This window comes from Narcine bancroftii, chromosome 8 (genome assembly GCF_036971445.1).
Source record: "Narcine bancroftii isolate sNarBan1 chromosome 8, sNarBan1.hap1, whole genome shotgun sequence".
NCBI classification, from domain to species: domain Eukaryota; kingdom Metazoa; phylum Chordata; class Chondrichthyes; order Torpediniformes; family Narcinidae; genus Narcine; species Narcine bancroftii.
In genome coordinates this window covers 136,713,429-136,730,254 of record NC_091476.1, presented here as the reverse complement: position 1 = coordinate 136,730,254, position 16,826 = coordinate 136,713,429, and the positions used below count along the sequence as shown (strand labels likewise).

At 40.9% G+C, this 16,826-nt stretch overlaps 1 protein-coding gene across 6 annotated transcripts in view; it reads right to left on the bottom strand.

The window, feature by feature from the left end:
* LOC138741220 (E3 ubiquitin-protein ligase DZIP3-like) overlaps window positions 1-16,826 on the bottom strand; it is an 83,348-nt gene that overhangs the window by 49,277 nt on the left and 17,245 nt on the right. For 5 of the 6 annotated variants that reach the window (XM_069894953.1, XM_069894949.1, XM_069894948.1 and 2 more), the window contains 6 exons: window positions 12,197-12,326; window positions 11,170-11,252; window positions 9,006-9,100; window positions 6,641-6,703; window positions 3,862-3,916; window positions 45-204 (listed from right to left, as the gene is read on the bottom strand). In XM_069894953.1, coding sequence (XP_069751054.1) covers window positions 45-204; window positions 3,862-3,916; window positions 6,641-6,703; window positions 9,006-9,100; window positions 11,170-11,252; window positions 12,197-12,326 — 586 coding nt within the window. Of the gene's footprint in view, window positions 1-44; window positions 205-3,861; window positions 3,973-6,640; window positions 6,704-9,005; window positions 9,101-11,169; window positions 11,253-12,196; window positions 12,327-16,826 lie in introns of those variants that run through there. The other variant, XM_069894954.1, reaches the window with a different exon arrangement.

Sequence of the window (16,826 nt, the reverse complement as noted above, 5' to 3'; positions counted from 1 at the left end):
ATCAATAAGGAAGATCTTCATGGCAAGCAGAGAAACGTAGTTACCTTTTCTCTTCATTTCCTCTTGAATTTCACTCCGCTGTTCCTGCAGCACAGTGATGTCACTTCCTCCCACCAGACAGAGGTCAATGCCTCTCCTGTTCACGACTAAAGCATGGTCTGGGTATCCCGCTGATAAGAGGCCTTTCGCACACAAGTAATGACCCTGCAGAGAGTACAACTAGATATCAAACCAAGAGGTCACCGGGAGAAAGAAAGAAAGGGACGAACGCCCAAATGATAGTCCAGACTGCAAATCATCAGGTCAACAAAGAAAAGCAGAAGGACATCTTTAATTAGATTTTTGCTGGTGCATTGGGTACCTCCCCACAATTTTTCATTAAAGAAATCTAGCAACCTTCACAAAAACTATCTAATGTTGGTTGTAAAATAGATTTCACAAATCACTGTGTGCAGAGTGAACTATCGTATATTTTGGTGTTCAAGTCGAGTCATGAAACAAAAAAAACTCTCAAAAAAAAAAAAAAAATGGAGGTTGACATACGCCAGATATGCTTTTGAGACCTTAAATTCAGCTCCAAAACATATCTGGCATATAAGTCAACCCACGAAAAACAAATTTGGCGTATAATTCAACCCATGAAAAACCAAAAAACGAAGCCGTCTGCGACAGATTTCCATCGAGATTTTTATTAAAACAAAAGGACAATTGGATACTTCCAAAAAAATCACTCTCACTATCATCGTCTGAGGCAAAGATGGCGGCAAACACGTCCATACTACACTGTTTAAACAGTCATCATATGGGTCCCAGTCTGTATCTGATGAGGCGGTTTCAGCTTCGTCATCAATGTCCCACAGTAAATCATCTTCCATGACATCAATTGCAATGATATACCACATTTTTTAAATAATATTATCATAATCTCTACTTTAACTTTGTCCCATGGCTTCAGCATGAAGTTACACAGCATATAAAGTGATGCAGCACACATTGCCCCGCCTTTGCATTAAGAGGCAAGATTAGCAGAGCTGGGACTGTTCTCTTGGAGGGGTGAACATGGTGGACCTCTGACATATCGGGTGAAGCTCCAACCCTACCTCGGATATTCAGACGACATCTCTGTAATGCTAATCCTAGCTCATAGATGCTCCAGGCCAGTCCTGAAGCAGATTAAAACCTGGCCAGCCGAGGCCATTCATGCACTTCAAAACTACTTTGAGCTCACTGACTGGCACATGTTCAAAGAAGCAGCAACTGTTGGTGACTGCATAAATCTGGAGTATATGGCAACAGTGACCAGCTCCATTAGTAAGTGCACTGATGACGTCACTGTGCCCAAGTCCATCACTACTCGCTCTAATGAGAAGCCACGGATGACTGTGGAGCTGTGGGTGCTGCTCAAAAACCGAGATGCGGCCTTCAGAGTGGGCAACAAGGCAAGACCCAAACTGTCTAAGGCCATCAGGGAGGCAAAGCAGGTGCAGTCCCAGTGCATTCACAGTCACTTCCTGGTCAGCAAGGACACAACGCACATGAAGGGGATCCAAGATATCACGAACGACAAGACTACACCATCTGTCTGTGCTGGTGATGCCTCCCTCCCAGATGAACTAAACAACTTCTACACACGGTTTGAGGCAAAAAAACAATGTGGCAGCAGAGAAAAGCATCCCTCCTCCAAGCGATCAGTTGCTGATGTTAAGAGAGAAGCCAAGGAAAGCTGTTGGACCGGATAACATTCTGGGCAGAGTGCTCAGGGTTTGTGCGACACAGCTAGCAGATATTCTCACCAACAACTTTAACATCTCCCTGGGTAGCGCTGTGGTCCCTACATGCTTCAAAGCCACCACCATTGTCCTTGTGCCAAAGAAGCCGTCTGTGTCCTGTCTTAATGATTACCTGCCTGTCGCACTCATGTCCATCATCATGAATTGCTTCGAGAGGCTCGTCATGGGGCACATCAGGCACCTGCTTCCCCTCCCCCTCATTGGACCCCCTGCAGTTCATATACAGATCCAACCGCTCCACGGACAATGCTATTGCCACCGTCCTTCATCTAGCCCTCACCCACTTGGAAAATAAAAACTCATATGTTTGAATGCTGTTCATTGATTTCAGTTGAGCATTCAACATGATCATACCTCAGTATCTGATAAGGAAGTTGGGCCTGCTTGGCCTAAACAAGTGGATTCTCGACTTCCTAACAGGGAGACCTCAGGTGGTCCAGATTGGAAATAGCACCTTCAGTCTATCACACTGAGCATGCCCCACATTTGCACTTGAAGATTACCATGGGTCTTAACTTTGTCCTGTTGGCCATTCATGATAACACCACGGTAAACCTGGTCCTTTTGTGGCCTGTACTTTTCCATTCCACTGTTCTATTGCCTATTATGTCATAATTTGTGGGGGGTTTCATCCATGTTTCTGATATTTGCCAATACAAACTGGGGTTCCTGGTGATTCTATATAATAAACTGGTGAAAACTTGCAACTTGATGATCAAGATCTTTTGGTAGTTTCTGTGTGATTTTTATTGGCATAATACCAGATTTTTCCTGTTCATGAAACGATTGCACCAGCCTACTGTAGCCTCAAAATCATCACTGAGTCCTGGGTGTATATTGCCCCACTGCAGTGCAAATGTTCTTATTTTATTTCGGGTGACTATGTAGCAATCTTGCCTCTGTTCACATACACATTCTGCAACGTGATTTTCCGACTCTGGCCAATGAGTGATTCATTTTCTCAACGAACATTGGCTTTTTAGTATCTTTCTTAAAGTCTCTTCTTTCTTCCTCCATTCTTTAACCAACTTCTCATATACATCAAATTTTCTTGCAGCAGCCCAGTTGTTGGTTTTCTTGGCCATTTCTATCATTTTCAACTTAAAGCTCGCTTCATATTTTCGTTGGGAGTTGCGTTGTGTCAATGGATCCTCCATAGATAGCAATCAGCTCCAGCCAATACCCAGCAAATCAATCCATGCAATCTTTGGTGGAGGTTGGCGGGGGGGGTTTGACTTATATGCCAGTCAATGGGCCAACTCAGGCACCAAAAAATTGGGGTCGACTTATATGTCAGATATACTATAAAAACCCTCAAAATAAGGCTGAAAATGGGGTCGACTTATACACCAGTCAACTTATATGCCTAAATATATGGTAGCCACTATGAGTCACAGAGTTTTGGGAAGTTTTGGGACACTTCATAAAAGTTCTTGTCCCCATCGTGAGCACCAAAATGAACATGCATCTTTGTACAAAAGGTTATCAATAAAACATAAATTAACCTTTGAGAACAGGTTCTACTGAACTTCTAACGATGACTGGAGGGTTGAATATAAGCTCTTCTGAAATATGTAAAAGGTTTGTGTGGATTTTTACCAAGTAATGAGATCTTGTATTGAAAGCTGTTATTTTGTAAAGGTCTGTTCATGTTTATATGTCCTGTGGTAAAAGGTGCAATGAGAACATTTGTTTAGCAAGAAGCCTGGCTAGACATCGCATACATAGTGCAGCAGATAGAGTTATACTTAGAGATCAGTTGATATCAAGCAAAAGCAACATAATTTTTTGTGTAAGGTTCATTCGGTAGTCTGTTAACAATGGGAAAGAAGTTGTCCCTTGATCTGGTGGTGAGTGATCTCACACTTGTGAATCTTCTTCCCAATGGAAGGGGATTGAAGGAAGTCAGTGAAAAGGATGAGGGAACTGTTTGTCCAGAGCCTATGTTCCATTTTCCCTTCTTCCTCATTGTAAGCACAAGTCTAGCATAGATATTAAGTTTAATGTGCAAAACAGGCCAGCAATAAACTATACAGGTTTACATCTCCCCACATGCAAGGTTGTCACTTGCCTTAAAATAACCTGGCTTCAGGACGGTTGCTCGGATACTGTCCAGGATAGCCATTCTGACAGAACAGGAAAAGAACGTCATCGCTGTGCAACTGCGTCAGACACTTCATTCCTGAAAGAAAATTCTAGAGACTCTGCTGAAACTGCCAACTTGCTCCCGACTTCACACCCAAAAGAGCAAGACATCATACATAACTTTGAACTGCCATCAACAAAGATAGAATTGCATTTTGGCGGTAAGGTTCATTATCCCAGGACATGAGATTTACATCTCATGGAAGACTTTGGAAATATGGTCACCAGTTCAATTTTAAATATAGACATATAGCATGGTAACAGGCCCTCCTGGGTCCATGAGCCCGTGCCACCCAATTACATTCAATTAATCTACAACCCCTGTACTTTTTGAAAGGTGGGAGGAAACTGGAGCACCCGGAGGAAACCCACAGAGACACGGGGAGGACGTACAAACTCCTGACAGACAGCACCGGATTTGAACCAGTCACTGGCGCTGTAACAGTGTTGTGCTAACTATGCCGCCCTAAAATGAAGTGTGTGCACAAGATTCCGTAAACAGTTGACTGATCAAAAAAAGGAGAAGTGCTGGGAGAACTCAGCAAGTTTCGCAGAGTCCATAGGAGGTATGGGCTTTTCGGGCCTGAGCCATTCCTCAAGTGGGAAGCTCCCTGTTCTGTGAATCACAGTTAGGGGATCTTTTACATTCATCTGAGAGAGAGTGAAATATTACCGGTAAGTGAAGGAGATTATTCAGTTTATAAAAATATTATTAATTTGAAGTGGACTGATCGAATTAAATATCTGGGTATAATTTTGAATGTTAATTATCAATCTTTATATAAATTAAATTATGCTCCGTTAATGAAAAAAATTGAAACTGATTTGATTAAATGGAAAGATTTACCTATTAATTTAATGGGAAGGATAAATACAATTAAGATGAATATCTTTCTGCGTATACAATATTTGTTTCAATCTATTCCGTATTTACTTGATAAAATTTTTTTTTGAGATTTGACTAAAATGGTTAAGGAGTTTTTATGCAGGGGTAAATTTTTGAGAGTAGTTTGAATAAATTAACTTGGAAATATGAGTTAGGGGGACTACGTTTACCACATTTTCAAAATTATTATGAGGCAGCCCAACTTAAATTTATTAGTTCATTGATGGATTTGGTACAGCCTCCTAGTTGGGCTAAAATTGAGATGGCAAGTATTTCTGAATTTGAAATACATCAATTTTTGATTAGGTGGAATATAAATTTGTTACAACAATATAATGTGCCTATACTAAAACATTTAATGAAGTTATGGATAAAGAAAAATAAAATGATAGGCTCTAGGGGTAAATTATTGGCTTCGACTCCGTTGTATAATAATCAACATTTCTTTTTCAATACATAATCAAAGTTTATTGCATTGGAGATTTAAAGGTGTGAAAAATTTGGGAGATTGTTTTAAAGAGGGTAAGTTTTTATCTTTTAATTAGATGAGGGAAGATTTTGGTATTGATAAGAATTCTTTATTATCAAATTCGATCTTTGGTAAAATGTATGTTTGGTAGAGATATGATTTTACCTAAAATGACTAAATTTGAGACTTTTCTTATGAAGGTACCAGAGAAGGGTTATATTTCATTTATCTATCAAATATTACAGGATGGTACGGATAAAAAGGGTTGGGATAGATCTAAAATTAAATGGGAAGCGGATATTGGTTTTATTTTTTCTGAAGAGGATTGGTTAGATATCTGTTATGATAGTGTAACTAGATTGATAAATGTACATTATGCAATGATTAATTACAATTTTTACATCAATTATATTTGACACCTGAAAAATTAAAAAAATATGGTTTTAATGAATCAGATTTGTGTTTTAGATGTGGTGATACGGTTGGAACATTTTTTCATGCTGTTTGGTTATGTATACATATACAATCTTTTTTGAAGAAAATTCAATCGTTTTTAGAATATCTGTATAAGATTAAAATAGTTTTAGATCCAACAGTATTTTTATTGGGTAGTTTGCAACCTCTGAAAGGTTTGGGATTAGATAAATTCCAGCTTGCTTTTGTATATTTAGCTTTATCCGTATCGAAAAAATGTATTGCTAGTACGTGGAAAGATACAAATATGATTGATATTAATAGATGGCATAATGAGATGAAATATTGTTTAATAATGGAAAAATACGTGTTTTGCATGATAATTATAATTTTTTTATTAATAAGTGGCTCTTATACTCAGAATATTTACATTTCAATTTATATTGATTAGATTTTAATATGTATATTTAACTTTTTCTTTAATATTCTTTTTTTTTTATGGCTCTCCTTAGGAGAGTTGGCTGGGGGGGATCTTTTTTTCTTTTCTTTTCTTTTTTTTTCTATATAAAAAACGTTCATGTTCATGTTTAATTGCTGTATATGTCATATATTATTTGTTTTTTGAACGAATAAATAAAGTTTAAAAAAAAAATTCATCTGAGAGAGGAGATGGAGCCTTGGTTTGACATAAACCATAAATAAGGGAGCTCTGACTGTGCCGCACTTTTGTGACCTTCAGACCGCATAATGGAGTCTACAACAGTTAATGACTTGAACACGTGGTAATGATGATGCTACTGTGAATAAATAATAAGATCTATTTGCATTGGTCTATGGCATCAATGCAGTGGCGACCTTGCCAAAGTATGTTCTAATAAACTGAAGCTTAAAGATCGCCCACTCATTACAAGCAAAGTGCTTCACAGCATGACTCACCGGTAATCATTCAACTGCAGGTAACAATAGGCCCGTCGACAGTACAAGTGATGGTTATACGGACTGAAAAAGGAAAGAAAGAGAGAGAGAAGGGTGGGAGAAATGATGCAATCCCGTTATTACTGGTACATTATTACACAACCCACTATCCATCAGAATACGAGGGGATGAGTGAAAAGGAGCCAAATCCCCACGACCGGGACCAGTCGCCTGTAAAAACTTTAAAGTTAACATTACAGTTACACCAATATATCAACAGAAAGGTGCACAATACATTACAGAGGTGCCTAAAACTCAAGGGCATAGGACAAAGTGAGAGGGTGATGGAGACAGGTAATTCTACAACACTGAAGAAGCGTCGGGGTCATCATTTGAATCGCCAGGGTTTAAAGACAAAAAGCCAAGTGCTGGCAAATGAGATGCCTATCACTAGATAACAATGCTCAGCATGGATATGATGGGGTGCAGGTATCGCATCCAATCTGGAGGATTCTGTCACTTCATGCATTGTGTAATGGAAGTCACGCTGAAGGATTTCTGAAAATAGTTCCACTTAATTAAGAAGATGATTGCTGAAGGTTTCAGGTCCCACTTTTCTCATACACACACGCTCAATGGAAACAATCCTGGGGCACAGAAGCACAGAGGCCATTCAGACCCTCATCCTGTTCTACCATTCAATAGTAAAACATGAACATCTGCAGACACTGTGAAGCAACTCAGTGACCTACTGAGTTTCTCCAGCATTGTGTTTTTACTGCCTGCCTTGCTCCATATTCTGTGGGTAATGAAAAATTAGCACTGATCCAGCATCATTCAGTTTGTGGAGAAGAACATCAAACTTCAGCAGACTCGGTCTCTGTCTCCAGAAATGTTCACTAATTTCCCTCATGAGATCTCAAAGTCTGATTTTAGATTCCTATCCTGCGATAGCTCTCCTCATATTAGCTTATAAATTCCAGGAATACTACTTTAGTTTGTGTAATCTTTCCTCAAAGCCTAACCCCAGGGGGTTCAAATCTTACTCCACTGTACTCCCTTCCAATAGCAATGTGATCTCCCTGGGTTCACAGTACACTGGGTGTGATGTGGCTGGGGTCAATATAAAGATAAAGGTTACCAACAACATGCAGCCAGTTCAAATAATTCAACTTTTCAACTTCTCTACCCTTGACACAGCTGAGAATCCTCACACAATCTTAAACAGAACCAGTTCAACCAACACCAGCCGCCCAAGCTACAGTGCAGCTCCAAGTAGAGCAGCTCAAGGACAAATATCACTAATTGTTGATGCATCTGATCCCAACTGGGGAAGGAGGCAACAATACAACATTCATGTTTGTTGGCACCTAGTAGTCTTCAAGGACAGGTGTAAAAACTGGCTCAAATACAACCTAGAAGGCAAACTAAACACAATCAGAGCTGGCTCACTGTCCAAGATGCCATTTGATTGAGCAAAACAGAAGTTCCTGCAGCACATTTGTACTCCACTCAACCCCAGCGTTTGCAGAATTTCTTGTTTAACTCCCTTTTCTTTTGAAAATTTTTTATTGAGTTTAACATACAAAGTCTACTAATATAAAGTTTAACTCCCAGGGTCAGTACCTTTGGGAAGGGCAGAAACTGGATAACTGGGATGTTCTGAGGGACAATTGCAGCTGATAAGACTCTCAGTGCAGTGAAAGGCTCCCATGGTTTTGCCTGAAACTCACTGGTCTCTTCCATCACTGAGTGCTGCAGATCGACACACTCAAAGGACCAAGATTATCCATTCATGGAGGCATTAAAGCAGGGTACAGGGGTCTGTGATGGGGTGGGGGCACATTTTGGGGGGGGGGGGGGTTCCCCTTCATTAAGCACTAAATAGCTGAAAGGTATGTGAGCACATCCCCCTTTAATGACTTGCTTCAAGGTGGTGTCCAGGTGGTAATTGATGATGCATTTATGTTAAGTAACGGAAATAACAGGACTTCCGACGTACACGATTACTCGCTCTGTCTTACTTAGTGCTGAATCTTTCAGGAACAAAGTCAATTTTGAAATAAAAGTTTGCAGTGTCATCGTCTTAGTGAGTGACTCCACCTGGTGCTCACTGACCATCTAGTACGAGTTGTCAACCAACTAGCAGTACCTGAGGTCCAAGATTACATGTCTTGGGTCACTGTCAAATGATGCAAAGAATGAATGGGGAAAGGCCACAGTTAAAGCTTATTTTGCCATTGCACACCAAGGCATTGGAATGGGGGTGTAAACCCCCTGGCCTGCTTACTGAAGAAATGTGTGCAAAAGTGAAAGCAACAGGATGCTGATGCTAGGCAAATGAAATGATGCAGCTTGTGCTCTGATGAGTCACAGTGAACAGTACCTTACTTCCACTGCCTTGCTGTACGTGAGGATGGCAGCTGTGAAGTCACTGATGTTCACCTCATCTTCTGCTTTCCACTGAAGATGGTCAATCTTCTAACGAAATAGACACAACCAGAGTCAAGCTCTGCAAGTTTCTGAGCCTTTTCCCACATGCACCACATCCAGTGCTTTGGTGGAGTCAATATAAAGTACGTGGTCAGAGCTGTATGCCACTATTTGATGTCTACAGTGGTGGCAAACAGATCTCATTTAATAAACATCACCATCAAACTCCAAATTCTATCACAGCCGCCTGTCCTTGCAGACCCCTTGCAATAAGATAACCCTACCTCAATCCACAACACCTGCTAAAGGAGCGTTTTATTTTAAATTCTGAAACGAGACGTCTATACCCAAGATGGCAGTGCCTGTGCTGAGCAGCATACCACAAGGGGTTGCAGACACCAGGAAAGCAGTGGACTGGTGAAGGGCACCAGAAACGGGGAAAATGGGGAGAACACCCCGGACAGGAAGAAGCGAGGGAGACGACCCTAAAGGACGGTGATCACAGCAGTGGACCAGCGAAGGAGGCGAGGGGTTCACCGGATATGAATCCACAAAGGCTGCGGGCTCGTGGAGACTGGTTCATAGGAATCCAAGAGGGTGCTGAGAGAAAGAGGGGCTCCCAAAGGGTCTCAGATACTGAAAGCTTCCTGAGCTCGAGTTGCCAATGAACTGGAGTCTATGTGGCTGCAGAGGTCATGGGTGTGCGAGAGGCAAATCCACGGACACTCAGTCTCCGAGGGGATTCGGCTTTGCTTCTCTTTCTCCTATTGTTAGGAGCTCTGGGCAATGCTGATGCTTTGTTTACCTTATGGCAGACAAAAGATGAAATATATCCTATGCATTAATTTTTTTCATGTTACATGTCAATAAAAGGAACCTTTGATATATTTTTATTTCATTAGCTTCTAAATGCATTAATCTCTAAAACCATCTTGTGTAGATTCCATAAGATCATGGTGTGTAGAATATGGATGCTAGTTCTATGTTCTATTTATGTTGTTCTATGTTCTATTTATTGGGGAGGCAGGGTCTAAAGGTTGGTACAACATTGTGGGCCGAAGGGGCCTGTACTATGAGGTACTGTTCTACGATCTCATCCACCTCATTAATGCTAATTTCATGTCCAGTCTATATGTAGATTTAATCTGATTACTGAATTACCACTATTATATGTAACCTCTGATTTCTTAACTTTGCCAATATTTGTTGGTCTGTAAACAGCACTCAAAGTTTTCTAATTGTTCGCTCCACTTAAACCGAAATGAATTCTACATCCTGATCTGTTGAGCCAAGATTGTTTCTCAGTACTGCACTCATACCCTCTATTATTAAGTATCTAACTTCCTTTTCAACTTTTTGCCTCTGCTTTTCTGATGCCATGAGAAGGCAAGTAAGAGAATGAAAATACTATATATACTTGTGTAACAGTGAGTATTTTGGACCAATTTTTTGGGTCAAATTTTTGACTGTGGTAAGTACCCGCATCATTCAAGGCGTCAGGAGCTCGCATGGCTGGTATCGGGTGGTGAGTTGGGATATCGGAGCTCAGTTGGGAGAGCGGTTGGGGCCTAGGAGAGAGTCTGTGGCCGAAGTGTTGGGAGCTCCAATGGGCGGGTGGCTGGGGTGAGGGTCTGCATTTTGGGCATCAGAGCTCCTGTGGGTGGGCGGCCAGGGAAAGGATCTACTGTTGGGACATCAGGAACACTGATGGGCAGGCGGGAGCTTGGATGGACGGCCAGTCGGAGTGTCAGAAGCTTGAATGGGTGGGCGGTCAGGGGTCGTGAGATTGGATGGGATGAACGGGTGGGCAGGGAATTAGGAGATTGAATAGGCAGCTCATCAGGGTGTCATGAGCTTGGATGGGCTTACGGTTGGGGCATTATGAACTTGGATGGGTGGGCTGTCAGGGCCAAAAATAGAGGAGTCAACTTTTACATGGGTCATGTAGAAAACACATGATTTATAGCTCAAAAGGTGTGGTGGGGGGGGGGGGGGGGGGTGGGGGGGGTCAACTATTACACGAGTGTAAACAGTAGAGGTTACAGAAACTTTCCGGTGATTGATGTGGCATGCAGAGCTGAGGTGCCATTCCCTAATCCTCAGACCAAAGTACTGACCTGGTTATTGCATTCACAATTTATTTCAAAATTATTCAGCAGAGAATCCCCGTCGTCAGCAAATTTCTTTATATAATCTTCAACTAAAAGAAGGAACAGAAAGACATTACAGGCAGCATGTGAATAACATTGGGTACTTAGAAAAGCACGACATGTTCCCTGAATACTGAGCTGATAAATGTGCCATTTATCTTTAAATAAGGTGCACTCCTGCAGTTCCATCAGTGAATGCACAGAGCAGTCATTAAAGCAAGATTACTAGAACCACGTGACCAGGTATTTCCCTGTTCAGGTTCATGCTGGGTAAAACTGTGGCAAATGGATCTCCATCTGTTCAAATGCAAGGTCGTCTACTTCAGATCTGAAACTCACATTACTTTCGAAATGGCAAAAATATAGAAACAGGAGGTCAAATTATGGGCAAGTACAACAGATAGTCAATACCGTTAATGGAAACAAAACATGCACTGCTGGGGAAACTCAGTGGGGCCAAGCCTTTCTCTTTATCTTACACTTTAGGAAATGAGATATGCAAGCCAAATACTTTATCACCCTCCCAGATAGAGCATGATACACAATGATAATCAAGTCATTATCCAATCATTGTGTAGATGAATTCTCTGTCAATGAGGCTGCAACAAATCTAAACTCTGGGCCTTGAAATCTGAGTAAGGAAATGGATTGGGGTTCCTTAGTCCAAAGTTGGCCATCGCTTCTGAGACTGCTACATCTACCACATATCCCATCATAAACTGCACGCCCAAAATACTGAAACCCAGCAAAAGCCAGGATTCATTAATGTAAACTTAGTCTGCAATAATTCTGAATTAAAGTGAACTGAACAACACAACAGAATATTTAAGGAGTGAAGCACAAAAGTCTGCAGATGCTGTGATTGTAGTAAAACGACAGAAATGCTGGAAGAACTCAACAGATCTCGCAGTCTCCATAGGAGGTAGATATATATTCGATATAGAATCTGTTTTGTTAATGTACTGGTTTCAGCACCACCGAGAACAACACTTACAGTGAGCTAGTAGAATTGTAAGAGCTGTGTTCCTTTGAAGGTCTATCCAGTGGGGGGCTATGTTGTCAATGGGAATTTGCTTTATTAAAGGCTTAGCACAGCAAATGATATCCTTCAGTTCGACGTCACCCTGGAAGCAAAGCAGAAGGCAGAAAGAAACTGTAAATGTTCAAATGAAAGCAAAATGCTGGAAATACTTAACAGGTCAGGCAGCATCTCAGGGGAAATTTAAAAAAGCAAGTAGGCTTCAAGCCTTGATGAAGGGTTCCAACCCAAAATGCTGACCATTCTTTTTCTCCCACTGATGTTGATCAGCTCTGATTGCTTTTAGTGTGGATTCCAGCATCTGCAGTCTTGTGTCTCCAAGGTTTCAAGCTGTGGAGCTTGATTTATAGTTGATTCATTGTAATTCTGCCCAAATACATTGGTCACCCACTGAGGTGATGCAACTGAATGTGACCAATTCTGGTCCAAGCACTTGTGTGCAAGGACAAACGATGCCCTTTGCTGAGGAGTTTGGATGTCTCTACCAAATTTCTGCAGGTGCACAGTGGAAACCATACTGACCGGATGAGTCCCAATAGCTTGGTTGGAAATGCCCAGGAACGCAGAAGGTAGCAAGCGTAGCCAGGACCATCACCGTCTCTGACCTTCTATCCATTAAAGACATCTATGAGGTGCTGCCTCAAGAAAGAAGCCAACATCATAAAGGAGCCTCATCACCCTGGCCGCATTCTCTTCTCACTGCTACCTTCGGGGAGAAGGTACAGAGGCTTGAAAACCAGCACCTCGAGGTTCAAGAACAGTTTCTTTCCAACAGCTCGCAGGCTCTTGAACCTCCCTTGATATACTAATCACCAACTGTTCTCCCATCTCAAAAAGGACTCTCTGCAGTATTATAGTGCCACTTTTGTTATGGTAACTGAATACTTATTGTCCATCTTTTGTATTTATTATCTTGTTTAATTAATGTACAACATTATATTTGTTTTCTTTTTCTTAATGAGCACCTGTTTGGCTGCAGTAAGAATGTCAGTGTAAATGTACATTGTACAATGTATATGACAATAAACTCAATGCCATTATCCAGCTAGTCTGATAGCTCCTACAGCCAAACTGTCTGCCAGCTGAGGGATTTAGGCATAAAATAGAAACTACAGCTTGACGTAAAATGGCTGATACAACATCCACTGTGGGAATGTGGGAAAAAAAGCACTTCTGCAAACAAATCACCAAGGCAACACTGGCAAAACTCTCCCGTATCCAAAATGAAATCTCCGTTGAGATGGAAACAGCAATTTGTCATCTGTTATTAACCACAATATAAATTTAAATCAGCGTGATTAATAGAATAATTAGATTATGACATGTGATGTTTATACAATGAATGCTTTACTGCACTTACATAATTAACAGCAGGCAATCCAGTTGGGACAATGGAAGATTACCAAAGGCAAATGACCGGATGCCATTTAGTAGCAATGAATGTGCCCCAAGACCTCAGAAGCTGGAGAGGAGTCACGTGATGGAGTAGTGGCCGGACAGTGAACTCCAGCCCTCTCCAGAAAAGTCGGGAAAAACAAAGGAAAACACAAAGGCACAGAAATAAAAGTGAAAAAAAAGTGAGTATAAAGGTGGAAAGAAGATGGCGACAAAAAAAGAAAAATCGAAAGCAACGGTAAGAAGAGAGGAAGAGAAGACAACGGAGGAAGAAGGTGAAGGCCTTACCTGTTCGAAGAGGCCCGCGGTGGAGAGAGAGACCCGCTCCCTCAGGTCGGTAGATAATGGACTACAAAAATGGCTCGCTGAGCCAAGAAAAAGTGCGCAACCGCGCATGAAAAAAAACACACCGACGGGAGGGGGGACCAGCTGGGGAGTCGATCTCCACAGCCGGCAACGACAGCTGCAGAACACCTGCAGCTAGAAGAGACCACAGAAGACAATGGAAACAAGAAAGAAGAGAAGGAAAGGGCAACAAAGAAACAACAGATGGCCAACCCAGAGGAAGAAGAAGAGGAAGAGGAAGAGTACAGTGAAATAGAAGAAGAAGAAGAGAAAGGCAAGATAAAGGAGGTACTTTCTCTTATTAAAGGATACATGGAGTCATTTAAAGAATGGCAAACACAGGAATTTAATGATTTAAGAAAAAGAATAAACAACACAGAAGAGAAAATGAATAAAATAGATATGACCTTAACAGAAATGGGAAAGAAAATGGACAAGATGGAAGAGCGGGCAGTAGCAGCAGAAATGGAGGTAGAAGACTTAAAAAAGAAATTGGAGAAATCTAATAAAAAAGCGATAGAGACACAAGAACTGTTAGCTCAAAAAATAGATATAATGGAAAATTATAACAGAAGAAATAACATAAAGATAGTGGGCCTTAAGGAAGATGAAGAAGGCAAGAATATGAGGGAGTTTATAAAAGATTGGATCCCTAAGACCCTAGGATGTCCAGAACTACAGCAAGAAATGGAAATAGAAAGGGCACATAGAGCATTGGCCTCCAAACCACAGCCACAACAAAAACCAAGATCTATTGTAGTAAAATTCCTAAGATATACTACAAGAGAAAAGGTACTGGAGAAGACAATGGAAAAAGTAAGAGAGGGCAACAAACCACTGGAGTATAAAGGGCAAAAAATCTTCATTTATCCAGATATAAGTTTTGAACTCCTAAAGAAGAGAAAAGAGTTCAATACAGCAAAGACCTCAGAAGCTTACAGCAAAGGAGGAGACCATTTGGCACAGCAATTTAGACTGATGCAAGCATTCCACCTTTGAGTGCTCAGTTGTGCCGAAGGTTTCTGCATCCACCATCCTTTCAACAGAGAGTTTCACCCATCACCTTCACCCATCACCAACTCCTTATAATCCATCTGCCAATCTCCTTGAGTCTATTAAGACTTGCTACTTAAGCTTCTGAAAAGGAAAACAAGTCTTCTCATTCGCTGCGTCCAGGGCTCCCAAAATCATCTTAATTAAGCTTCCCTTCAATCTCCTCTACTCCAGAGAGATCATCCTAACTAAACTCATCTTGCAACAGAATCTCAACTACCTGGTAACTTCCCTCTTGAAAATAAAAAAAATTGAGAACATCCAAAATTAAATGAATTTAATCGGCTGCAAAATGGCAGATGGAATTTAATGCAAACAAGTGTGAGGTGTTGCACTTTGAGAGGACAAACCAAGGTAGGATTTGCATGGTAGATGGCAGGGCCCTGCAAAGTGCAGTAGAACAGAGGGATCTCAGAATACAGATGCACAATTCCTTGAAAGTGGCATCACAGGTAGATAGGGTCACAAAGAGAGCTTTGGCACAGTGACCTCCGATAATCAAGATCTTGAATACACAAGTTGGGATGTTATGTTGAAGTTTTATAAAATTTTGCTGAGGTCAAATTTGATATATTGCATGGAATTTTGGTCAGCTACTTACAGCAAAGATATTAATAATATTAAAAGAGTTAAGAGAAAAATTACAATGATATTGTTCTGACCAGGAACAGAGTTATCGGGAAAGATTGAATAGGTGAGGACTTTATTCCTTGGAGCGTCGGAGAATGAGGGGCGACTTGATAGAGGTACAGGTATTCCCCGCTTTACAAAACTAGAGCGTTCCTATGAAACCTTTCATAAGCAAAAATGGCATAAAGTGAGGCCCCATTCATTACTATTGAAGGCTAGTTTCGTTAAAGCGAAAACCCATTCGAATCCTTTTGTAAAAGCGAACATAGATTTCTTTGTAAAAGCAAATTTTTGTAAAGCAAGTATTCATAAAACGGGGTATACCTGTATAAAAAATTAGGGTAAATGCAAGCACGGTTTTTCCACTGAGGTTGGGTGAATGAGCAGACATGGATTAAGGGTAAAAGGTGAAATGTTTAAGGGGAACTTCTTCACTCAGATATGGTGAGGATGTGGACAGATGCTGCCTGACCTGTTGAGTATTGCCAGTTTGTTCCTACTTCAGCAAGACTGTTAAAATTTTTAAAAAGTATTTAATAGCATGGAACTTCAAGAGCCTGTTTGTCTTTGTCCAAAAGACAAAGCAAAGATCATCAAAAAGATCTGAAAGAGATAAAGAATAATTGCAGTATTCCACTGAAAGAATGGTGGAAACAGATTCAATGGAACATTTATAAAGGAATCAGATGCATCTTTAAATAGGAAAATCTATACTAAGGAATAGAATTAAGTGGATCACTCTGAAACACAAGCACAGAGGACCAAACAGCTACTCGTGTTATCCTCTCCAGCAGCAATTGGGAGGGACACAAACAAATGGGTTAAGTTTAACACAATTTGATTACCAAACTAACAATAAGAGAATTAACCCGAACACCAGACTTAATGGCAACTCTATATAAACAAGATTATTATACAGTGTATGTGGGAAAAAACCCAGACCATTACAGTCCAGGCTGAAATGCCCCCAAAAAATCACTAAAATTCCCAAAACAATACCCCCACATCAGTCATGTCAAGAAGGAAAAGCTCACGGGTCAGTCTCCAGGCTTGGGACTATTTGTTTCCTTGCCCACTGGTCTTTTTGTTTGAGGCTGTATCCAGATGACCATGGTCCCTATAGACTTTCAACCCTGTCAGGGGAACACAAGACTGCCTTGAG